Source organism: Sarcophilus harrisii, chromosome 1, assembly GCF_902635505.1.
Source record: "Sarcophilus harrisii chromosome 1, mSarHar1.11, whole genome shotgun sequence".
NCBI classification, from domain to species: domain Eukaryota; kingdom Metazoa; phylum Chordata; class Mammalia; order Dasyuromorphia; family Dasyuridae; genus Sarcophilus; species Sarcophilus harrisii.
Genome location: NC_045426.1, coordinates 316,104,150 through 316,128,989, shown reverse-complemented (window position 1 = coordinate 316,128,989; position 24,840 = coordinate 316,104,150). Strand labels below are relative to the sequence as shown.

Below are 24,840 nucleotides of genomic sequence, written 5' to 3'. Positions count from 1 at the left end.
AAGGGGGGGAGGGGGCGGGGAAGGATGATTCTTCTCGTGTAAGCGAGTACACGTACACACACATACCTTCCCACATATTTGTGCACACATACTCTGGGATGGGGGAAGGGGGGGTGGGGAGGGCCACTGAGCACGAGACACTTTGTATTTACCAGGGGTGGAGTTCGCCGAGCTGCCGGGGGAGAAGTGGGACCGGGAGGCGGCTGGGGCTTCTCCAGACAAGACACGCCTCAAAACACTTTCCCTCCTTTGACAGCCACACCTTCCCCGAGCCAAACCGGGGCCTGCGAGCTGGGGGAAGAGGGGCTGGGCAGAAGGGGAAAGCGCCTACTATGTACCACATGTGTTTTCTTTTAGGCTAACTAAGGGGCTGGAGTGGGATTTTTACCTTTTTGTACTGGGCAACTCTGTGGTGCTGCCAGCCTTGATCCAAAAAGGAGGGGATTTTGGAGTTGTCCCCACCTTCTGGGAATTCATGGTCACCGCAGCCATGCCCTGGCCTCCCCCGCCCTGGGGCCGAACTCGAGCCCGGCAAGAGCCCGGTCCGGCCCTTCCAGTCCTAGTCCCCTCCGTCTCCAGGCTGCTTTGGTCTTTTCCCTGGCCTGTGGAGCTGTCCTGTCCTGTCCCTGGAGTCTGGGGACCCCAGGACATCGTAACTTCGCTGTTCCACACTGTACAACTGTCATTCTGGACAGCAGGGAACTCTGGAGAAGGGGTTGGCGACTCTGGCCTGGTCTGTGGCTACACCCTAAGGAACTGGGGTGGGGGCTTTCTTGGTTTTTCTCATTTTGATGAGCCCCTGAATGTTTTTATAGTAGTTTTTTTGTATTTTTTTGTAATGACAGTATTATGAAAAAATAAAAGTATTTTAAAAATAGAAGTTATCAGTCAACCACTACAGGGAACGGGGAGGGCGGCGGGGAGAGGAAGGATTCCGCCAGCCTCTCAACCACCTTTTTCCCTGGCCCTTCCTCGTCTTTGAGACACCGGCCAAGAGGCTCCTAACCGGCAGCTCCAGGTGGGAGCTGCCCCCTAGTGGCCATCAAGTTATTCTGGAGAGCCACCAGCTGGCCTCAAAGCGCCTTCCTGACCAAAAGAGCCGTCTCCCTCAGGCAGTGGAAAAGAATTCTCCCCCAGGCTTGAGCCCCCAAAGCAATGCAGCAGACACCGGTAGGGGACAAAAAACCAGCTACTCTTGTTAGAAGAATAGAATGTATTTGGGAAGGATAAAGCCCTTAACACAAATGGTAACCATCCTCTTTGGAAGGTCTAATAAGGTCATGTGTCATGAGAACAAGTTATCTCCTGGGAAACTGGATTCTCGGGTAGGGAGCCAAAATACTCCATACTGAGTGGAAGGGCCTGGGGATCTCTGAAAGTAGGGCCCCCGAAGAGGTGGCTTGGCGTGGTGCTGAGAGTGACCTAGAGTCCTGGAGAACCTGGACCCTCTCTGGCGACATCGGAACTGACCTGAAGAGATGGACATCTCACTAGCAATGGAAGCCAGCTTCTCTGGGGGCAGGTGCTGATCCCTGAATCTCACAGTTTTCTTATTTTTAACCCGTTTCTCCCTGTCCTGGGCCTGCCTCTCCCAACTCAGACTCCAGTGGCCTGCTGAACGTTTTCCATGACCGCTTGATTTGCCATTACCCTCCCGAGGCCTAGCGGAGGGGAGTGCCCTGAGTTCCCTGAATTTATTGCTAGGGGGCTTTGTCTGGGCATCCAGCAGCTGGAGCTCCCTCTCCTGTTGCTGCTCCTCTTCCCAAGAATACAGATCGTCCATCGACCCCATCTTCTTCTCTAAGATCAGTCCAACAACAGTCATGTCCTCCGGAGCTGAAGGAGCCCGACTGCCGAAAGGAGCCCTGTTCCCTTTGGAGAAAGGCCTGACTGTGAATGGACTTTGCTTAGCAGTCTCCTCAGCTATTGCTACCTCTCCTCTAGCTAAGGGCTCTTTTGTCCCTTTGATTTTCTTCTTAGGACGAAGCCAGTTGAAGAAGCTCTTCATCTTCTCTGCTAAACTAATTTCTAAGGAGATTTTGCGCTGGAGTACTCCCTCCTGCTTTGGGAACCCTAAAACACTGCTCATAGGACCCTGAGACGGCCACCTGCTGGTATAGGTGTGGCCCTTCAAAAAATTAGGGTCCTTTTCTGGTTTTTCAAGCCCCATTCCTTGGTCTCTTGGGGGTTTACTGTAGTTCCCCTGTCTCTGAGGTTGTAGCCAGAGTTTGCCCTGATTTTTGCCTGTGACCTGAGAATGAAGTTTCTGGTACTCCCTAAAGCCAGGGCTTTTTCCTTCCACCTTCACAAGAGTACCAAGCCCCTCAGCACTTGTCATGTCCTTATTCGGTTGCTCCAGTGTGTATGACGGGAGGACCTCAGTAGCCTGAAAACCAAGAGCACAGGGCTGGACCAGAGTGTTTTTAGTGAGAGACTCTTCGTAGCTTGGTTCTAGTACTTTGAGGTCAAATTCTTCCTCATTGGCAAATTGTGCTTTATAAATAAGGCAGCTTAGATCCTGAGTATCCATGGTTCTTAGAGAGAGGGTTTGTCCCTCGGCCATCTGGACGACCTCTTTACTCTCTGTCTCAGGTGAAGGCTCTTGAACACTTTCAGACTCAACAGCTGCCACAGTCTCTTTCAGTTGACAGGGAGTGAGTTGTCTTCTTGTGGCCATTTCTCTAGATTCCCTTACCCTCAAGGGAATTCCCAAAACCTTCTCCACCATCCTTTTCTTCAGGTGAAAATTTAGCTTAGAGAAGTTGTTGGATTTGTTTAATACACAGGAACTCTTAAGGAGGCAAATGCTGTCACTATCTACTCCCTCATTGTCCTTGAAGAAGGGAAATGTTCCCGGTCCTTGAAGTTGCTTCCTGAAACTGGAGGGTAGGCTCTTCTGTCTTGGAAGTAAAACTGGATGCTTCATATTCAGCTCTAAAATTTCCCTCCTAGACCCAATTTCAGATATGTGCTTTCGGGGTCCCCTATGCATTAAGTTAGACCTAGAGAGAAATGTATTCTCTTCCCAGTCCCCCCCAGCCTGTGGTGCCTCCCAAAGTTCTTTCCCAACATTCCAGGAACCCTTCTCTGCCTCCAAAATATCTAATACAACAGCTGAGGCCTCTCTGGCAACACCACCCACCCAGATTTCCTGGAGGTTTCTTTTGCCTACCCTAGAATCAAACCCTAGGCCCCCACCTCCAGTAGGGGAAGTAGCTTGGAGCAAGCCTGAATTTTTTAGTTTAAACAGGTAGATGGATTCAAGGACCTTTTTGGGCAGACCCCACTTCAGCCGGATGTGCATGTGGCGAATGTGGGATTCAAGGACTTTCTTAGTCTCTGGATTAAGGAATGGAATGTCCTTGCAGGGTTCTACCTCATAAATCACTTCTTCAGTGGGTGAAGGAGCCTGGGGCTGGGACTGTGGCTGGGGCTCAATTTCTGGCTGTAAGTGGGGCTGAGGTGGGGTTTGAGTGGCTGTGTCTTCCATAGATGAAACCGGAGGGACAATCTCTCTCATTTTGGGTGGTCTCTGAGATGGCTGAGTAGGCTGTAAGGACACAGACCGACCCCTTGCAGTGGCCCACGAACGGCTCACGCTCTCAGGAACCACTTTCTGCTGAATGGCCACACTCTTCTGAAGGAGATGTTGCTGTAGTACCTCCTGTTGGCTAGGGGATGGGCTTTTCTCAAGGTCGCTCTTTGGGCTCTCCTCTGCATGACTGACTGGACCCGTCTCTGGAATTATTGCCGATGCCATGCCTAGAACAGCTGCAGAGTCGCTGGCCGTATCCTTCTTGCCAGAGTGCTTGAGGCCTTCAGATGTAGGAGACTTGGGCTTTTGGGGACTTGCTGGATCTTGCTGAGGTATGGTCTGGGGGGCGAGGTGTTTGATGGAGTCTTCCACCCTCCGGGCCAGGCCCCAATGGTGTTGGACAAGCCTCCTTCGGAGATGGGTCTCCAGTATTTTCTTGACATCTTTGGATATGAAAGGCAGCTCTTGGGGCCAGTTGGAAATCTGAACCTGGGGGCAGGAGGCCTTGTGGACCTGGGGCAGCTGGAGAGGCAAAGGGTTGAAGGCCTCATGAGATCTTTGAACAATCAGGGGCACGCCCCATAAGGACTGGAGCTGTTTCTGCAGCAGGTGCCACTCCAGGGCCTGGAACCTGGGCAGGTAGATAGTGGGGATCTTTATTGGGCTCTCTTCAGGGTCAGTTTTGAAGGTCTTGATGTGGGGGGAAGATGAGGGTAGGGATGGGGAAGGGGAGGGTGGAGAGAGAGTTGGGGATAGGAGTGGAAATGGTGAAGATGGTGACCGGGATGAGGTTGGGTATGAAGGAGGAAGCAGCGTTAAGTGCTGAGTTGGAGAAGGCAGAGAGGGTTGACTAGCTGAACCGGGCAGGTGGAGGTAGGAAAGATCATTGAAGAAAACCAAGGGATTGTCCCCCGGTGGCAATTTGATGGTGGTCCCCAGCCAGCATGAGCTGCTAGACCCCATATAGGTTGTGGCCAAAGATTCACTGTGTAGAGAGGGGAGACCCCAAAAGAGCTGGATGCATTGTCGATTATGGCTCAGAGTGCTCTCAGCACCCCGCCCAGGCATGGAACAGAGTCTGTTCAGGAAATGGAGGGTGGTGGGGGCTAAGAGCAGGGATATAGGTCTGTGAAGCCTCCGGGAGTTGGGCATCTGCTCTCGCTTCATGGTATTGACAAGGGACCTTTCAGAACCCAAGAAGGACTGCTCTGTCCCAGAGGCACCCCAAGGCTCTGAATCAGGGGCCCACAGATCTTTAACAGATGACTCTCTGTCTTCTAGGACTAAGGACAATTTCTTCAATTCTCTGCGCTGGAAACATGGTGGGATATCTGGCCTTGGCTGGCTCAGTAACTCCTTTTCCTTCCAAATATGGAGTGCTATTTTTTCTGTGATGTGCATCTCCAGGAATTCCTGGGCACTTGGGCTGAGGAGTGGGACTTCATTAGCCTCTGGGTACTGCTGGGTTCTGGAATTCGTAGCCTGTTCAGAAAGCCTCAGTCGTAAAGGAACCAAGTTCTTCTCCTGCCACTCTGAGGTCTTACTGTCACATATCTTTTCTTCTGGCATTGAAAGGGGCAGAGTCCCCTTTTCTTCCTTTTTCCCCCACAGATAGGGTTCTGGTAGTCCAAGAGAAAGGGGCTCCAGTTGGGAACCCCAGAGCAACAAGTAAGGGAGCATTAAGTACCCTTGGGAATTCCGCCATTGAGAGGAGCCCGAAAAGGTTGCAAATGATTCACTGATGTCGGTCAGGGAGGCTGAGGATATCAGAGCATCCTCCTCTGGGGATAAGACTTTGGGAAGGGTGCTCAGCTGGTCTGGTCCTTCGCATGTGGCTGGCGAGAGGGGATGACTTGAGGGCCTTGGAGTCAGGGAAGGTTGTCGGGGAGGCTGAAAGTCTACTAGAGAAGTGGAATTCAGAAAGGCCGCCGGGTCCTTGATGTGCATACGGTCCACCAAGGGTTTCCTACTCGGTGGGGTGGTATGGACTGCTGAGGGGGTGCTGCTCACTAGTGGCCTGTGGCTGGCGGAGTGGCTGTGGGTCCTGGGAGGGTTCTGGGCGCCGGGGCTAGTCCCAGACAGTGAGAATCTAAGCACCTGGGAGACAGTCTGTTCCTCTAAGGTGGTGGCAGCTACTGAAGTGGTTTCAACTGTGGAATGGGTCTGGGCTCCAGAGGGAATACAGAACAAGGAAGATCTGAGAATCTGTGAGGTGTTTTTCTCTTGTACGGTGGAGGCCTGTGAGAAGGTGGGAGTCACAGAAATGGGGGGCGTTGCAGAGGAAGTGCAGGTTATGAGGGGAGTGTGAACCACAGAAGGAGTGCAGATTGTGGAGGGGGTGGAAGCCTGGGAGGAGGTGAGCCTCATGGAGCTGGGGCAGCTCGCCGCAGTGGTACAGACCCTGGAGGGCATTTGGACCAGAGAGGAGAGATGGACCACAGAAGAGGTAGGGCTGTCCCCTGGGCTTCTGGCCATTGAGGAAGGGTGGGCTAGAGAGGCCTTGGGTGTGAGGGAGGAGCCGTGGAATCTGGAGGTCCTGGAGGGTTTTGTTGACAGGGTGGGAGCTTTTAAGGGGGCTATTGAAGTGGTAGGAGGTGAGAAGGAACCAGAATTCCTGGAGAATACAGGAGTCATTGAAGGAGCTTTGGAGGAAGTGAAGACTGATGAATGGGTAAGGTCCAAGGAGGGGGTAGAAGCCACAGAAGTGGTGAAAGTTCTCGAGTAGTTGGGGTCCAGTGAGGTAGTATGGGCCACGTAAGAAGAATGGCAGAGTTGGGGATGTCCCCGTAAGTAAGCAGGGTCTATTAAAAATGATCTGTCTAATGAGGAAGTTTGGGCTATTGGGGGGCTGGAAGCCACAGAAAGGGTGGGAGCAACAGAAGGAACAGCATCAAAAGAAGGGGCAGGAGCAAAAGAAGGAGTGGGAGCAAAATAAGGGGTGGGAGCAAAATACGGGGCAGGAGCAAAAGGAGGGGCCGGGGTAACAGAAGGAATGGGAGTAAAATAAGGGGTCGGAGCCACAAAAGGGGTGGGAGCCACAGGAGGTACAGGAGCCACAGGAAGGGTTGGAGCAAAAGAGAGGGTTGGGGGAATAGAAGGGTTGGGAGCCACAAGAGGAGTGGGAGCCACAGGAGGTAGAGGGAAAAGAGAAGGAGCAACAGGAGAGGGGAGAGCCATCCGAGGAGGGAAAGCCACAGAAGAGGGGAGAGCCATCGGATGGGGGGGAACCAGAGGAGGCTGGGGAGCCATAGCAGGTGGGATAGTAGTGGAAAGGGTGGGAGCCACAGGAAGGGTGGGAGCTACAGGAAGGGTGGGAGCTACAGGAAGGGTGGGAGTGAAAGATAAAGTGGGAGCAATAGGAAGAGTGGGAACTGAAGAGGCAGCCATGGTGACTGATTGGAGATCCTTAAGCAAGGAGGTATGGGTAATAAACTGGCTAGGTGATTCCTGGGGAATAGCTGGGTTAAATGAAGGAGTAACTGGAGTGGTGGGATTCACTGAGGAAATTTGGGCCATGAAGGTAGCTTGAGTAACAGGTGGGACTACCAAGGGACTTGGCTGCACTAAGGGAGTGGGGGCCTTTGAGAGCTTAGGAGTTAACTGTGGGGACAGGGTCCCAGGAGGGATAGTTTCTGTGGAAGAATCTGTCATCAAGGAAGTGCGGACAACAGTGGAGGTGTGAGCCAGCACCGATATATGGGTCCTGGAAGTCGTACTGGACTGAGAAAAGGTCTGGACCCTGATGGGGGATTTGCCCTGAAGAGAGTTAGTAGCTGAAGGCGAGGAATGGGGCAGGGAGAAACTGAGGTCCATTGAGTGGATGGGAGAAATAGAAAGAGCATGACCAGGTAAGATATTGGCCGTCATGGAGGAAGAGGGATTCCGTGAGGAGGAGTGTGGTGGACTTGTGTTTTGTGAGGAGCTGGGGACCAGGGAGAGGTTGGAAGGCAAATTTAGAGAGAGATCAGATGGCAGGGCCCAGGAGGCCAGTTCGGGCAGAGTGGATTTGAAGAGCAGTTCAGCCTCCAAAGCCACAGAATTGCACACTTCACAGCCCGGATCTGTGCATAGCATCTGCCGGACGCTGCCCTTCTCAGAGAACTTGGCCTTGTGGCTGCAGGAAACAGGAATGACTGGCTGAAGGCTGGAGAGGGTTAAGGTGGCAGGAACTAGGGAAGGGACATTTGAGTTATCTTTGTCCCTCCTGTTCCGCCCCCACATCCCCCATCCCATAAACCTCCACATCCCCCATCCCATAACCCCCCCTCACCACACATCCCCTCCAATAAGTCTTTGATTCTCCCCCACCCCATGATGGACACAGAAACCTAGAGCTGATCAGATGGGAAAAGGGGATAGGTCACCTTTTCAGGATAGAGGGCAGCTCCCGAGGGCTTTCGAATTCATCTTGATAAAACCTCCAAGCTATGGAACCAGAAAAATAGTATGAGATTTACAGCTGGAAAAAAACATCTTTAGAAACCATCTATGTTGATGCTAAATGGTCAGGTAGAAATCTAAGAAATGTTGAACACTCAGGAGATATGTTGGGACGCCACTGTCTCCAACAACCCCGAGTTAATTCACAAGTTCAGAATAAATAAGAAACAGGGAATTTTGGTTTGCCTGATTGGGAAAACTGGCCAAATTTTGGTTTCCTTTTGATGAGCCTCTCCCCTTTGGAACTTCTTTCTCTGAGAGCCACAGGTAAGCCAAAGGACTTCAAACAGACTAACATACTTGTGTAAGAAAACCTAGAAATGAGAGTTGGGAAACATGATAGAAGGCATTTGGGTGAAGATCAACAGATGGAGAAATAGAAAGAATGTTGTCACCCTAGTTTTGTCATCTGACACCCAAACAAAGGAAATAGATAAGACATTTCAGAATGCAGAAATTTTAGAAATTTCAAATAAAAGAATTTTCAGGAAATAGTTCAGTTGGAACAGAGGTCTGATATTCAGAGAGACTGGAGCAGTTTATTTCAAGCAGTATTTGTTAAGTCCTACTCTGTGGACACATAGACAAAAAAAAGGGTTCAAAGAACTTACATTCTACTGGAGAAAAATAATATGTGCAATTAAGTAAATTTAAAATATCCACAAAGTAACAATCAGTTGGTTACACTAACAACAGGGAAGATCAGGATAGACTTCTTCCTATTTGAGCTGACTCTTGATTTAAGCCTTAAAGGGACAGACTTCCTACCTTTCATCTGCCCAGCTGCTAGTGCCTCTTCTACCACCATCCCCCAAAATAAATTTTCTTAAATTTAAAATATTTTGTATTTTCCTTATGTTTGCAATATTTTCCTAAACAAAATATAAACTCCCAGAAAACAGACTATTTGCGAGGTTTTTTGCAATCTGACACAGAGTTGGCCTGTGGTGCTTGTTAATTGATTTCTTGATTGATAGAATCAAGCCTGTGCTTTAGAGATATTAATTTCACTGTGAATGGGGAGGAAATAGAAGAGACAAATTCTCAGAGAGAAAGGGGAAGGGAGAAATCATTTTCCCATAGACATTCCAGGAAGAAAGGCCCAGAATGGCAGACAGAATATCCCATAAGGGGATCAAGAGGTGGAATATTTTGTACTTAACATGTGTGAGGGGGTTTTATCTGAAATCAGTCTAGAAAGACATCATTAGTGTCAGATTATAAATGGCTTTAAATATCAAACAGAAAGTTGGCATTTTATTCTGGAGGAAAATGGGAGCCAATGCAAGCATCTTTGGCAGGCTTATTGATCATCCCTCTTCCTAATGACCCTATTTAGGGCCCCTCTATTCTTCCAGTTATCTGGGTTTGAAAGCTAAGAGTAAGAGAATAATCATTTATATACACTTACTCCATGCTATGCTATTTTAAAAATAAACATTTTCATTTGATCTTCAAATAACTGTGAATTATTTTATATTTTACAGTAGAGGAAACAGGCAAACAATTAAATCTCTTGCTCCAATTCACCCAGCTAGCAAGAGTCTGAGCTCAAAACTGAACTCAGGTCTTCCTGACTAGACCCAGGACTGTACCAGTAGCTGGTACATTTTCAAGTTTTCACTCTCCCTCACCCCTGTGTTCAAACAGCTGCCAAGTCTTGCTATGTCTACCTCATGACATGGGCCACATCTATCCCTTTTCTCTACCCACTTGAATGCCACTCAAATTCAGCCTCCCCTCTCACCTGGACAATTGCAACAGACCCTCCTGATCTCATTTCTCATTTCATCTGGTCTGTGCTTTCTGATCCATCCTCCACAGTTTCCAGACTGATGTCCCCAAAGCACAGATCTGACCATACCTTGGTCCAGAAGCTCCAATGCTTCCCTGATCTTTCATATAAAAACACCAGTTCCCCTGGGGAATCAGCATTTAAAGCCCATTCACAATCTCCCTCCAATCTAATTTTTCCAGATTTAAATATAACTCCCCTTTACACATCAGCATCCAACCCAATAGGCCCATTCACTGTTTCTCTCAGAAGATTCCATCCCTCTGATGAGGTCCCTTCCAAATTTCCAATTCTGTTGTTCTGTGAATTTCTGTACCTTTGCACAATCTGTTCCTCATACTTGCAATGCCCTTTTTCCTTACTGTGATCCCTAGGAATCCCTAGCTTCCTTCAAAGCACAACTCAAATATTACTTCCTACATAGGGTCTCTCTTCATTTGTCCAGCTGCTAGTACCTCTTCTTCTCCCCCAAAATAAATTTACTCCCCCAAAATAATAAACGAAAAACTCCCAGAAAATGGATTATTACAGGAAGTCTTTTCAGCCTGGCACAAAGTTGGCTTCTGATGCTTGTTAATTAATTTCTTGATTGACACAATCAGGTCTATACTTTAGGGATATCGATTTCACAACTCTTTGGGAAATGGATTGGAAAGGAAATGGAAGGCTGATTAGATTCAGTTGATTAGAAGGCTAATGTAATAGTCTGGAGTAGAGGCATTGAGAGACTGTGTGAGGATGGTGTGTCCATGGGGGAGAAGAAAAAGGAATATTGGGTTCAGGAAATGTTTTGGAGGTAGTTTCAACAAAACTTGGCAACTGGATGGGGGCAGAAGTAAGATAGAGTCAGAGTTAGTTGATCCAGACTCCAAGGATGCAAAGTTGAGTGACTAAAAGATAAATTACCCTTTATGGAAACAGATAAATTAGGAAGGGTGGATGTTAAGGAAAGGTAACAACTTCATTTTGGGCATGTTAAATTTGAGATGCCTATGGAACATCCATATAAGATGGAGATACCTAGTAGACAGCTGGAGATATATTGGAACTTAGGAAAAGGATGAGGACTGGATAACCAGTTTTGGAAATTATTCAAATAAAGATAACTGAACTTGTGGGAACTAGTGGGAGCACTGAGAGCAAGTAGAAAGATTTGAGGTTCTGGGACAGAATCTTGGTGGGAAGTAAGGCGTTGAATAATGATCCATCAAAGATAACTGAGCAAGAATAGTCAGTCAGGAAGCAGGAGAACCAGGATAGGGAAGAATCATGAAAAAACAGAGGAGAGAGTATCAAGGAGGAAAGGATTAACAAACACAAAAAAGCTCAGGAAGAATGAGGATGAAAAAAGACATTGGATTTAGCAATTAAGAGATTACTAAATCCAGTAAATTATTGGGCATATACCCAAGGAAATGAAAAACTAAGACAAAGTTCTGTATGTATTCAAATATTTAGAGCAATATTTTTTTGCAAAAGCAAATTACTAGAAACAAAAAAATGGGATATGAAAACATAGTAGAATGTTATTATGCAATAAAGTGACAAATATGAAAACAGGAAACAAAAAGAGTTATAAGAACCAAAGCAGTGTGAAATAAGCAGAGAATATAGATATATACATATATCCATAAATATCTGTAGATATATATACATCATCTATCAGAATTATTTTTTGGTTTAAGATATGGTTGCATCCTGATTGACTCATAGTGAGTACAAATTGCAATCATTTCTATTTTGGCTTGAAATCCTGAAAGTTTATTTATTTAGATTTTTTTTTTCCTTGACTAAGTGAAAGAGGCCATTCTTTGCCTTGATTGCTACCTAGTCTTAATGACTGAATGGTCATTGACTCAGTAACACTGAGACTCCTTGAAGACCTTAGCTTAAAAAGATCAAGTTCTCCCACTGCATCCAGGGCCATCTCCAGTCATCCTGTTCTATTATCTGGCCACTGGACCCAGATGGTTCTGGAGGGCAAAGTGTGACAGGTGACCTTTCACAGCCCTCTCTCACTTAAATCCAATTCACTTGCATGTCATAGCATTACTTCCCTGATGTCACGGTCCTGTTTGAGAATGAAGGACAAACAACATATATATCTTTCTAGCTATAAAACAAAACATTGTACGTAGAAAGATCTCTAAAAGCAAGTCAAACTCTAGTCAGTAATAACCCTACAGTATTCTCAGGGCAGAATATATTGTCAAATGAAAGATTCTTACTTAATCTTCTTTTGTTGTTGTAAAAAAGAGTGCAGTCTTGATGGGAGGAAGATTTTGATTTTCTTTTTCAAAACCGGTTATGGTGTGAAAACAAAAGGCATAAATAAAAAAAATGTACTTAATCACTGGAATGGGTCTGAGATCTCATCAGTTTGGTTGTTCTAGCCAATGAGTCAGATCACAACCGATCCTCCAGTATTTGTCCATGTCCTACTATAAGTTCACAGTAGGAGATATACCCAATGGACTGAAGGCCTTCATCATTCTCCTGAGTGTGTACCATTCTCCTACTGCAGGACAGATATCATGCTAGAAGCTAGAAATATAATAAATGCAACAATCCTTACTCAACAGGAGCTTACATACTGATGGGGAAGGTAACATGTATAGTATAATACTTAATAAATGCTTCATCTATCTGTCTCTGGGGGTACTGGTACTGGGAATCAAGGGCCACATTGGGGAGGGAGCCACTTTCCCCACATAGTTACAATTTTCATTAGCCATTCCAAAATTCAAGCCTTTTCTCTTTCATCCTGTCTCTCTTGAGTTCTACTTCTTTCTCCCCAGTCTCTCAGAAGTATCTTTGACAATCAGGAGTCATGTAGCATCACAAGAGTATCCTTTAAGGAACCATTCAACCTGCTTGGGACCTGGGGTGGAGGAGTTGTAGCTATATTTATATTGCTCCCCACATGGCTTCTATATGGATAAGGAAGAGAACTTTTAACCAAATAAGGCACTGAGGCAATTCCAAAAATAAAATAGATTATTTTAACTACATGAAATTGAAAAGCTTTACTCCCAACAAAATCAACACAACAGAATAAGAGGAGTTGATAATTGAGGAGAAAAAAATTTTCACACCCATATCTCTGATTAAGGATCTGATATCTGATATATATACCTAAACATATATACATGTGTTATGCATATGTATGAATATATGCATGTGTATAGAACTAAAAATATCAAAGCTGGGATAAGTAATCAAAGGAGAAAATCAAACAGTTCTCTATAAACTAGTTCCACATAACTAATAATAAAAGAATTGAAAATCAAAAGAACTTTGAGGTTTTACCACACACTCAGCAACGTGACAAGGATGACAAAGTCTGGGAGTAGTCAATGCTGGCAGGATTGTGGTAGGTACATGCACACACACACACACAGATGCATATATGCATACATACATACACACAGACCTAAACAAACAGTTGGCAGAAGTGTAAATTGGTCCAATCATTCTGGAAAGAAATTTGGAATTTTTAAAAAGTTACTAAAATATCCATATCCCTCTGATCTAAATTCACAACTGCTAGGCATATAACCCATGAAGTTCAAATGCAGAAAGATCTAATGTGCACCAAAATATTTCTAGCAGAACTTTTTGTAGTAGCACAGAACTAGAAACAAAATAGATGACCACTAACTACAGAATGAAATTCTTTTTTTCTCTTTTTTTCTAATTTTTATTAAAGCTTTTTATTTTTCAAAACATATGCATGGACAATTCTTCAACATTAGCCCTTGCAAAACCCTGAATTCCAATTTCCCCTTCTTGCTCCTATCCCCTCCCCTCAATGGCAAGTAGTCCAATATATGTTAAACATGGTAAAAATATGTTAAATCCAATATATGCATACATATTTATATAATTATCATGTCACACAAGAGAAAAAGTGAAGCAAACAATAACAGAGTGAAAATGCTCCCACAATTCTCTCTCTGGCTAACAAATTCTTTAGAACATGTATGTGATGGGATATTGCTCTGCTGTAAGAAATAATATGGTGAATACAGAGAAGCATGGGAAGATTTATATGAACTGATATAAAAATAAGCAGAAACAGGAAAACAATATATATAATGACAACAATGAAAATGGAAAGAATAACGGCAAAGCAATCAAAATAGAATGCTCCAAAACGGCAATGACCAAGTTTGTCCCCAAAGATTAATTATGAGAAGGAACTATTATGGGGGCTTGCATTATAGTTGATTTATCCTCTCTTATCAATGATAATAGCTTCAATTCTGATATTACTCTGTGTGTGTGTGTGTGTGTGTGTGTGTGTGTGTGTGTGTGTTCAAGCTCATGAACTCTCAAATAGACTATCTCTGTCAAAAGCAAAGCAGCTTGTAATTTCTTGGCACACTTTAATAATTTCCTTTTTCATTGCGTATGTTTAACCTATATTGGATTGCTTGCTATTTATGGCAGGGGGTGAGGGGGAGGAAGGAAGAAAATTGGAACACAAGGTTTTGCAAAGGTGAATGCTGAAAACCATCTTTGCATGTATTTGGAAAAATAAGAAGTTATTAAAAATAATAATTCCATTCTTCCAAAGTGGAAGAATCCATATGGAAAACTGCTATTCTGGACCTAATTTTTCACCACCAACAAGTATTCTATTGCTGAAGTAAAACTAATAGAAACTTTGAAGGGATATGAGCATTCTACTTTTAAAAAGTATTATAGAGAAAAGGCTAGGTGTAATTTGATACATACCTTAGATTTTTAGAGAGCATAGTCAGAAAAGGAAACATGGGAACACAGATGATTTAGAGCTTTAAGGAACCTTAAAGGTCATCAAATCCAACTTGTTAATGTTACTCCTAGTTCCTAGACTCTACTCACAGATGGTAAGGAGTTGGAGGCAGCAGGACCAAGGCGTCACACCGCAAAGATGCAACATGGCCAGTGAGCTCACAGCAGAAGTTTGTTTGGTTGAAAGCCAAATAAATAAGACATCCCCATGATCTTTGGACGACATCATAGGGCGATTAGCCAGCAGTAGGGGCTGCTTTGACACAAGGGGAATTGGGGTTGCTACTCACCATGGAATGAAGCCATCTTTTCCTGGCTATTTATAACCAGAAATACTTGAGGGGTGGGTGAGTCAAGGAATTCTTAATAATGGAGAGAAGAAGGGAATGCCAGATGCTCTCCTCCATAAATGGCCCCTGGGTGCAGCTGTTCCCTTGGCAAACATGACATTGAGAAGTCCAGTTTACTCAAAGGCTGTGTGTCTGGGAGTTCTGAAGTTCACTCTCCCCTCTATTTCTTACATTTAAACAAGATCAGCCAATCAAAGTTTTTATACACTTATCTCTTTCACCTTGATTTTCCGTAGTAAATAATAGTCTAATCTTTAATGAATTGGCTTTCCTCTAGGGGCCTTGAGGAGCTAAGAGATAAGCATCTCAGTAAGTAGTAGAGGCAAATAGCAGTCAATTGTGATTAACTTATGAAATGTTATGTAACAATGGTTTTATATTTTTAACTCTGGGTCAAACATGTTAGAAACATGAGCACTAGGAGACTATGGTCTATTCAAGCCCCTTTGAAGAAGCCAAGTATTATTTCTCAGCCATCTTTCCTATTATGGAATAGGGGTTTCTGCATAAAACAGAAATTTAATCCAAGGGATGCATGTAACAGATTTCAGAGGGTCCGTGAATCTGGATGAGAAAAAAAAAAATATTTTCACCAACCTTTGATTTACTTTATAATCCTATGTATTTTTATTTAATTCATTTAAATTCATTATTGTAAGAAGGCATCTATAGGTTTCACCAAGCTGTCCAAGGGGTTCATGACATTAAAAGCTAGGAAAATTTCCTGTATTTGCCCATGCTAGCAACACCACTACCTCCTCCTCTTTATGTTTTCGGTTTTATTATTTGGTCAGGAAAGTACAAAATTTGTAAAGTAGCAAATAAAAATAACCTAATAGCTAACATTTACATAGCACTTTAAGGATCACAAAATGCTTTACAAGTATTACCTCATTTTATCCTTACAACAATCCTGGTAGGTAAATGCTATTAGTAATCCATTTTATAGATGACGAGCCTATGGCAAATAGGAGTTAAGTGTTTGAAGTTAGATTTGATCTTTAGGTCTTCCTAACTTCTAGGTCCAATGCTCTATCCATTGTGCCACTCCAACAGAAAATATTACCAGTGTTTCTAGATGCCTAAATGAACTCAAGTCATGAGGCTAAGACCAGATACATCCAAGAGTCTGGGAGAATTGGCCAATAATATTGCCAGACAACTGTAAGTGATCTTTGAAAGAGCATAGACATTTTGCCCCACAGATACCACCACTAGATAAACAGCACAAGAAAGTTAAGAGAAAGAAAAATAATCCTATTTTTGCCAAAATATTTATGAAGCATTTTTCATAGGATTATACATTTAGAGCTGTATGTGACCTTAGAAACCACTGAGACTATAATATTTTATAATTGATAGGCAGACAGAGGTTAAGTGATTTTGTCCATGGTCACACAACTAGTTTGTATCTGCCGTGGAATTTGAATTTGGGTCTTTTTTATTCCAATTCTGGTGCTCTTAGCAGCCTTTCATGCCTCCAAGATGCTCATCCATTGGGGAATGACTGAAAAAAATGTATGGAAGGAGCAGTTAGATGATTCAGTGGATAGAGCACCAGCCCTGAAGTCAGGAGGACCTGAGTTCAACTCTGGTCTCAGACACTTAACACTTCCCAGCTGTGTGACCCTGGGCAAGTCACTTAAACCCAATTACCTCAGCAAAAAAAAAAATATGAATAAGAAAAATTCAAGGAAATTGGGGGATATTCATATGAAATGATATAGAATAAAGTAAATAAAACCAAAATGAATTACACAAAGACTACATTAGGACAAAGGAAAGCAACATTGAAAGACAACAGAACACTGATCAATGCAACACCCAAGTATGACTTCCAAGAACTGGTAGGAAAGGATGCCTACTACAATTAATTTTCAGTGTGGAATGAGGTATGTTCTGTCAGATCTAACTCATATTGTTCATTTGTTTTGTTTAGCTTTTCTTTGGTATGGGAATGGTTCTATGGTGAGAAAGAGGAATCACAGGGAAATGATAGTGATGTAAAAAATCAATATAACATTTTTCTTTTAAAAAGTAGGCATGGGAAATGGTAGAATTACTAAGGAAGTGGAAAAGGGGAAAAGGGAAAAAAAACAGTGACCTTGATTTAGATCTCTAGCAAAATTTTAGAAAGTATTATTAAAAGACTGGTTAACAGGTACATAAAATAAGAAATAGGGATCTTAATTGAGAATGGCTTGATCAAGAATAGATTATTTCAGATTAAATGTATTTCCTTTTTTAAAAAAGAAGAAAGTTGTGTGTGTGTGTGTGTGTGTGTGTGTGTGTGTATATATATATGTATCTATGTATGTTTATGTATATAGAGAGAGAATGAGAGAGAGAGATATTGAGAGAACACTTCTTAAAACAGGTGAACAATGCTCATGCTGTTCTTGGGAACAAGACAGAAAGATATTTATTGTTTTTTGACTTGGCTGGGTCCAAAGACAAGTCAACTTAGTAGAAAGGGGAAGAAGAAAAGGGTAGAAAAGAATTTTAAGCATTAATTAAATGACCACTATATACCAAGCACTGTACTGTAAACATTTTACAAGTATCTCATTTGATCCTCTGAGATAAAGGTGGTATTATTTCCATTTTACATTTGAGGAAACTGAGGCAAACAGGGTTAATTGACTTGCCCAGGGCCACACAGCTAGTAAGTACCTGAGGCTGAATCTGAATTCAGATCTTCATGACTCCAGGTCCAGCATTATAGCCCCTGTACCAACTAAGTGCCTCTGGAAATCTCGCAGAGTATTCCAGTGATCTGTGCTTGGTCTCATGCTGGTTAACAGTATCAAAGAGTTATATAAAGACATAGAAAATGTGTAATTTACAGATGACACAAAAATCATCAATATATTGCATGACTAAGTTGGACAGGTTAAAACACTGGACTAAAAGAAATAAAGTGAAATGTAATAAGCACAAAGTCTTAAACATGGGTTCAAATAAAACATCTGCTCCCCTCAACTTCTTCCTTCTGAAAATAGTTTTCTGCTTTATTCAAAGATAGTTCTTGTTTCTTTTTAGGTGCAAAGCCCCAAGACCATGGTTAACCTCTCAGAAATAACTAGAATCTAAAGCTGTCTAAATGTGTCAGCTCTGATTAGTGGTGGTATATTAATTAGTGAAGAGCAAACCCAGCCCATAGAAAGTAGGAGGGGAGAGATGATGAACAAGTAAAGGAATGAATATATAGCTGATAGATACCATAATGGTGCATACATGTGGACAAATTCATTTCTGCTAATCAGATTTTTTAAATGGAAATTTTCTACTTTTAATGGATTTAATTCATTCAATAAACATTTTATTTATGGAGGAGGAGGAGGAAGAGCAGGAGGAAGAAAAGAAGGAAGTCAAAGGTAGAATATAGGCTACCAAAGAAAAAATTTCTTATTTGGGTTCCATTAAAAGAAGTATGCTGTAGGTGATTAGGTCTATTTGCACCCTACCATAACAATATGGTGTTCACTTCTAGGAGTTGCATTTTTGAAGGGTCATTGATAATTAACCTAAGGAAGAGTCTTGAGATCATGTGTGTGAGAGATTAATCTTAGTGTCTTCCCTCTAAAATTACTTCTAATTATTTCCAATTTTTCCTCCATATATCTTATTAGTACCTAGTTATTTGTGGTGGTGTCTCCCCTATTAATCCTTGAGAGAAGGGACTGTCTTTCTCTTTTTCTTTGTTATCACTAACGTTTAGCACAGTATCTGAACACATGGTACGCATTTAATAAATTCTTATTGACTAACACAATTTAGAGGAAAAAATATTTTCAGGAGCCATGGTAACTATCTTTCATGTGAAATGTTTGGCCCCAGAGGACAGAAGCAGGAGCAATGTATTGATAGATGTACTGAAGTAGAGTTAAACTAAATATGAGATACAATTTCCTAATAATTAGAGCTTTCCCAAACTGGAATTGATTGCCTTGGAAACTATTAGATTTCCTTTCACTAGGTAAAACCTTTAAAACTGTTCATTTCCTATGTGGTAGAAGGGATTTTTGTTCAGGGGTAGGCTGAACTAGGTAGCCTCTGGTATACATTCTAGCTCTCAAGAGTTTGTGACTGGGGAAGGAGATGGGAATGAAGACTGAGACGGGGATAAGGATAGTGATGGGGATGAGAGGATGGGAAGGAAGATAAGAGAATGAGGCTGGGGGTGGGCATGGGATAGGAGTAGAGATAGGATGCAGTAGACCTGGGATGGAGTAGAGGTGGAGGGAAGAGTAGGGATGGGGATAAAGCCTCAAGGGAATGGAGCACAAGGCTTGATAACCCACTCCCAAAGAAGTTCAAGACATAAAGCACAGGACCTTACCTCCCTCTGCAGATTCTCTGCTCTCTGGTCTAAAACGCTGAAAGACAGAAATGAGGAAGTAGTTGGAAATCTGATCTCACCTGGAAGCAAAACCCCTCCCCAAAGGTCCCAGTCTCCCAGACTGATTCTACTTACAGCCTCCTATGCATGGAAAAGAATTGGAATCAGAACCAAGGAGTCTGGACTAAAGGGATGGGTATAAGGGAATCTCTGATTTGACTCCTGGGCCATCAAATCAGCTCTTTCCAAATAGTATCTAATTATAACCACCTGCCTGTCTCCAGTAAGTCTGTTTTCTTTCAGAGATATCCATAGGGTTAAATAAAGTATTTTGCAACTCTTGAAGCACTCTATAAATGCTAGCTATTAGCAGTCATCCAGTATGCACACCTGGCCCATGCTTCAAATATACCTCTAAAAATACCCTCAAAGGGCCTAGCAGTTTGAAGTTCAGGAAACAATTATTAAGATTGAGGGAACTTTGAAGCCATAGGATGAGTTAAGTAGGTGTTTTTTTTTTTTTCCTTAATCACCACTCCTACCACCCCCACCATCGCCCAGCAAAGTCCCTGAGCTAATGGAATCATAGATTTAAAGATGGAAGGGACCTTCAAGGTCAACTCATCCAACCCCCTCATTTTACAGATAAGGAAATAAAGATCCAAAGAAGGAAATTTTACTTCTCAAGGATCATTTATGCAGAGGTTCTCTTGTCTCTCAAGGCCCACTCACCACATCCATTTTTCCTCCACCTTATCTCTCATAATTTCTCTCTTCCTCTCTACTCAAGACCATTGTCCTGAGGCTCATACTTCATGTCTGCGTCATTGTAATCATGTCCTATGTGATCTCCCAGCTTCCAATCTACCACTCTTTTAAGAAACAAAGTATTTTTAGTCATTTCATTTCAATACTCACCCACCCCACCCCATCCCAATCAACTCATTCAATGACAAAGAAAGGCAAAAACATACAGTTTAGTGACTACATCATGCAGTGTATACAACATTCTGCCCTAGTAGTCCCCTGCCTCCCTATAATGAGCCGAAAGACGTGATTCATCTGTTCCATGGGTCTTTCGACAGTTTTTCAGTTACTCCAAAGTTCCACACCCTTTTTCTGATCAGTAGCTTCTAATATTCTCTTGATTGAACTTCTTATTTTGCTTTGCATTGCTTCATGTAAATTTTCCTATCTTTCTCTGAATTCTTCGTATCCCCAATTTCCTCCGGTACAATAATCCATTACATATACTTGTGGTTTCAACCAGTCTCCAAAATTAAATCTATGATCACCCAGTGTCTTTTCTGGATGAGGAAAAAGTAGGAGTGGTGAGCAGCAGTTATATGCCTGGTAATAATAGTAGGACCACTGAATCAAAGGGTAGATTAAGGTTGGCTACTTCTTCTGTCTAACTCCAAATTAATATCTTAGTCAAAGTGGTTGAAGTCAAAAGTTTCACCAAAAGGGAATTGATATGCTTAATCTTCCCACAATCCTGCCAAAGCTGACTTGCCATTTTTTGGGTCATCTTTGTAGGATATAAGATTAATTTTAATTAATCTTAATTAAGATTAATTAATTTGTATGATATAAAATTAAATCTTGGCTGTTTAAAATTGTATTTCGCTAAATATGAGTGATTCAGAACATATTTTCACGGCTCTAGTCTTTCCTTAGCCCATTATTTACAAGGCTCATTGTCACACTCATCTCTGGAATAAGATGGGTCTATTGCTCACCAATCCCCAGAGTGGGGGAATTTTGCACCAAGGGTCCTATCGGGGCCTTAGTTTAATTTAATTTCTGTAGAACCCCAGCAACGGGTGCTGTTCGAGGCTCATGCACCACTATACCTTCTCTAGTGCATCTGTCACATCAGCATCAGAGCAAATACCCGGAGGAAGTCTTCCCCTCGATAGGCTGTATATAGTTTTAAAAGGCTTCTTAGCATGTGGTCCTAAAGACCACAAGATGGCGGTGTTGTTTCAGAAAACATAGTTTTCTCTGCCTTTTCTGAGATTGTCTTTGGTGTTTTTGTCTGTCTCTTCTTACAGAACTCATTTATTATTATAACTTACTTAATTAATAATATAACTTACTTTAAGAGTTTTATGCTCCTTCTCTACCTTTATTTTAAAAAGCTGTTAAAGGATATTTTGTATTTCACTTAAAGAAAATTATAGTGACCTTTTTTCTTTATGTTTTCTTCTTTATTTCATATCTTTGCTTCCTGGAGTGAGAAGTCTCTCAATAATAAAATAAAACTTAATGTTGAGCCATTATAATAATTAAGTTTGGCCCCTGAGGAAAAGACGAGAAGATGGTGGAGGCAGAAGACTATGAGCATAGAATGTTGTATATGTTGTCAGACACAATTTGTTAGTTTTGCCTGTTTTGTGTGTGTGTTTTAATTTTTGTTCCAAGGGAAAGTTCATTGGGAAGAAGCTGAGAGGAGTAGTATAGGCAAAAATGCAATAAACCAAAGACATTTTAACACAAAATAATAATAAATAAAATTTGAAGTTTCTCCCCCAAAAGAAAGGTTCTTATTAGATTCAGGCCTATAGGACTATGGTGCCTATTAGATAATTGTATTTCCAAAGTCAAACTCTCTCCCATTAGATAAAGGCAGATTTTCCTAAAGGTTCGGTCCTGTCTTCCCTTTTCTCATTTCCAATAACGAGCAGTGCAAAGATCTAACTGGGCTTGAAGAGGTCACCTATGGGGAATCGGTCTGTGAGGGACTACAACTTGGGCGTTTTACCGTCACATTCTCTGTCTCCACCCAGGAGCTCACCCAGGACAGGCTGTGTGAATTGAGGGAAAGAGTTTTTAAGAGGTGATGCTGAGAAAGGGAAGAAGCTAACACGAGTCAAGAGTCGGCACAGAAGATCGGGGACAAGAGCGGAAGGAAAGGGAAAAAGAAAAGTTGGTCTCCATAGGAGACCTACCTCACTGAAATGGCTGTTCCTCCTAAAGTGGGGTAGAAATAGAGACTTTGAGAAGTGACAGAAGCACACAAGGAAGAGCATGATGCTGCAGAAGTAGACTACTGAGCCAATACCCTCTAGAGTCAGTATTTGGTTCGTCAGCATCTGTAGTAGATCCAAGGTCCCTCCACAATCATCCTGTACAAGGTTGCAGACATCCATCCTTCCCAAAGAGCAACACCATCAAATGCTTCTAAGCCTAAGAATGTCCCACTCCAGAGAGGGTTCCAGCTCTGCATCATAGAGCCCTAGAATTTGACTTATGGAGGTTGTCATAAAGAAAAATCTCCAGGTGGGGGAGGGGGAAATCGGAGGAAGATGGAGAACTCCTTCCTCTCAAGGTCCCTCCTAGCCCCTCTCCATCATCTCCCTTTCATCTCTACTCTTTTTCTGGGCTCCAGGGCTTCCCCCAGTGGCCACTTACCGAACCAACGACTTCCTCCAGGGAGTTTTCCCTGATTATTCCCTTCCATTTTCCATCTAATTAGAAAGATCCCAAGTCTCCTCAAGGTGCTCATGTAACTGTAATACAATTATTATTTTAGGCAATGTGAGTTAAGTGACTTGCCCAGCTGGTAAGTGTCTAAGATCAAATTTGAACTCAGAGCCAAAGTTCTAGCCACTATACCAACTAGCTACTCCAGTCATAATATACTACATTATATTATATGTAATAATGTCACATAATATAATACAATTTAAATAATCATAATGTAATTGTAACAGCTCTAGATTTACATAGACCAGATCCAGTCTTGGGAGAGAGAGGGGAGTTGTGCTAAAATCTTATTTCTCCCTTATTTTGCCCCCCCAAAAAAACCTCAGAAGATCATGTCTAGGTCTCCACTGATATAGGTAAAAGGGTCTCCAGTTCCTGTGAAAGAATTCTAAGGAACAATATTGAACAGAGGACAGCTTTTATTTCACCCCACAGAAAATGTAACCTAATATAAAGGATTCAGCGGCTCATAGAAAGTAACTAGGAACCCCTCATACATGCACCTCCTTCTGTAATTTCCACTTTCTACACCAGAAGCCTTTATTCTCTCTCATCTTTATAGTGTTCCCTAGAAGGAAAATGCTAAATAGGCCCCTTACATCCCAGTGAGTTCCACTTTCCACACCAATACAGGCTTTAAGTTGGAGCACTTAGGTCAGCTAGGTGGCTCAGTAGAGCACCAGGCTTGAAAGCTCCTCTTCCAGAGTTCAAATATGGCTTCAGATACTAACTGTGTGACCTTGGGCAGGTCACTTACCCCTGTCTGGCTCAGTTTCTTCATCTGTAAAATGAGCTGGAGGAGGAAAACGGCAAACCAAGCCAGTATTTGCCAAGAAAACCCCAAATTGAGTCACATAGAACAGAAAACAACAAAATAGCATCCCCTTAATTTATCCTAAGTTCCTCAAGAACATGTATGAATTGGAAGGGGGAAATTGTTGCAGAATGTAGAATGGTGTGGAGCAAAGGTAGAAATTAAGAAGAATCAGCATGAAAGAAAAGGGAGGGGAATAGAAAGGAGCATCTCTGTACAGAATTTGACTGGTTCCCTTTACCTTAGAAAAAATTCTGTTCCTCTTGAACTGAAGTTGATAGACAGACTTATTGAAATGGTAGAGCAGCAAAAGTAGCAACATACTGCCCAGGAAGTAGAAGCCAGAGCCAAACCCCCGTCCATTCAGGACATGACCCACCAGTGGTTCTATCATGCTCCAGGTCACCCCAATATCTCTCAGAATGAAAGGACAGGCTTCCATTCTCTCTAACGCTCAGATCCCACAAAGGACATCTGGGGTGCTAAGAATGACCAAGGCCAATAAGAATTCCAGGGCTGCATCACAGGGCCTATGGAATTTGGGTCAGTAACAAAGGGGAAGAAAGGAGCAATTGAGGAGGTCATGGATAATGGCTCATACCCCACCCCCCACTTTCCTCATAAACCCCTCTCTTTCTCTAGATTCTTTGAAGTTATCAAATAAAGGAAAAGATTTTCTTTTGTGGCCTATGGGAGTGCCCCCCCCCCATATAGTTGACTGAATTATTCTGGTTTTTAAAATAATGTGAAAACTGTCCAGGTATCATTTCTTTCCCAACCCTTTAACTGGAGGAAGGAAACAATATAATTAGGTCAAGTTCTTAACATTTTCTGTTATTTTCTGCCCTTTTGGGAGTCTGGTGAAGTCTTTGGATTTCTGAGAATAAGGTTTTTAAATGAATAAAACAAAATACATGAGATCACAAAAGAAACCCAATATATTGAAATACAGTTATCAATAAAAAAAATGTTTTTTAAGTTAACAAACTTTAGGTTTAGAACTTTTGGCTTAACTGGTTAAGTAATATTAATTTACTCATTTTAGTTACTTAACATGAGTTGAATACCTTAACTCCACCACTGACAACCTGAGAATGATTCTGAATAATAAAAAAGTTTAATTCATCAATTTTCTGGTGGGAAGGATATTATAATTGTCTGGGAACAAGTGCCTGATGAAAGGTCTATCCAGGGTGAGTCATGCTAAGTGGTTAGTTTAAAAAAAGAAAGGAGAGAGAGAGAAAGAGAGAGAGAGAGAGGAGAACAAGAAGAAGGAAGGGAGGAAGGAAGGAA

The 24,840-nt window shown here is 42.6% G+C and overlaps 1 protein-coding gene across 4 annotated transcripts; it reads right to left on the bottom strand.

Moving 5' to 3' along the window:
- Positions 1 to 1,198: 1,198 nt before the first annotated feature.
- On the bottom strand, positions 1,199 to 24,046 carry LOC100920272. 4 transcript variants are annotated; one of them, XM_023497654.2, is made up of 5 exons: positions 20,216 to 20,734; positions 19,974 to 20,113; positions 19,242 to 19,278; positions 7,900 to 7,960; positions 1,199 to 7,649 (listed from the first exon to the last, which is right to left on the bottom strand). In XM_023497654.2, exons 2-5 carry the CDS (start codon positions 19,980 to 19,982, stop codon positions 1,286 to 1,288), a joined length of 6,471 nt encoding a protein of 2,156 aa, XP_023353422.1. In that variant the 5' UTR covers positions 19,983 to 20,113; positions 20,216 to 20,734; the 3' UTR covers positions 1,199 to 1,285. The 4 variants fall into 4 exon arrangements, with proteins under 4 accessions (XP_023353422.1, XP_031801272.1, XP_031801273.1 ...); XM_031945412.1 differs by lacking the exons at positions 19,974 to 20,113; positions 20,216 to 20,734 and adding an exon at positions 23,789 to 24,046; XM_031945413.1 differs by lacking the exons at positions 19,974 to 20,113; positions 20,216 to 20,734 and adding an exon at positions 22,196 to 22,297.
- Positions 24,047 to 24,840: the final 794 nt, after the last annotated feature.

Excerpts from the sequence above, each read along its gene's own strand:
- LOC100920272 (XM_031945412.1), bottom strand. The coding sequence starts at position 23,989 with ATGGAAGCCTGTCCTTTCATTCTGAGAGATATTGGGGTGACCTGGAGC. Across the intron at positions 19,279-23,788 it reads GGAACAGAATTTTTTCTAAG|CGTTTTAGACCAGAGAGCAG; the intron begins GTAAAGGGAACC and ends TCTGTCTTTCAG. Across the intron at positions 7,961-19,241 it reads CAGAGAATCTGCAGAGGGAG|CTTGGAGGTTTTATCAAGAT; the intron begins GTAAGGTCCTGT and ends CTGGTTCCATAG.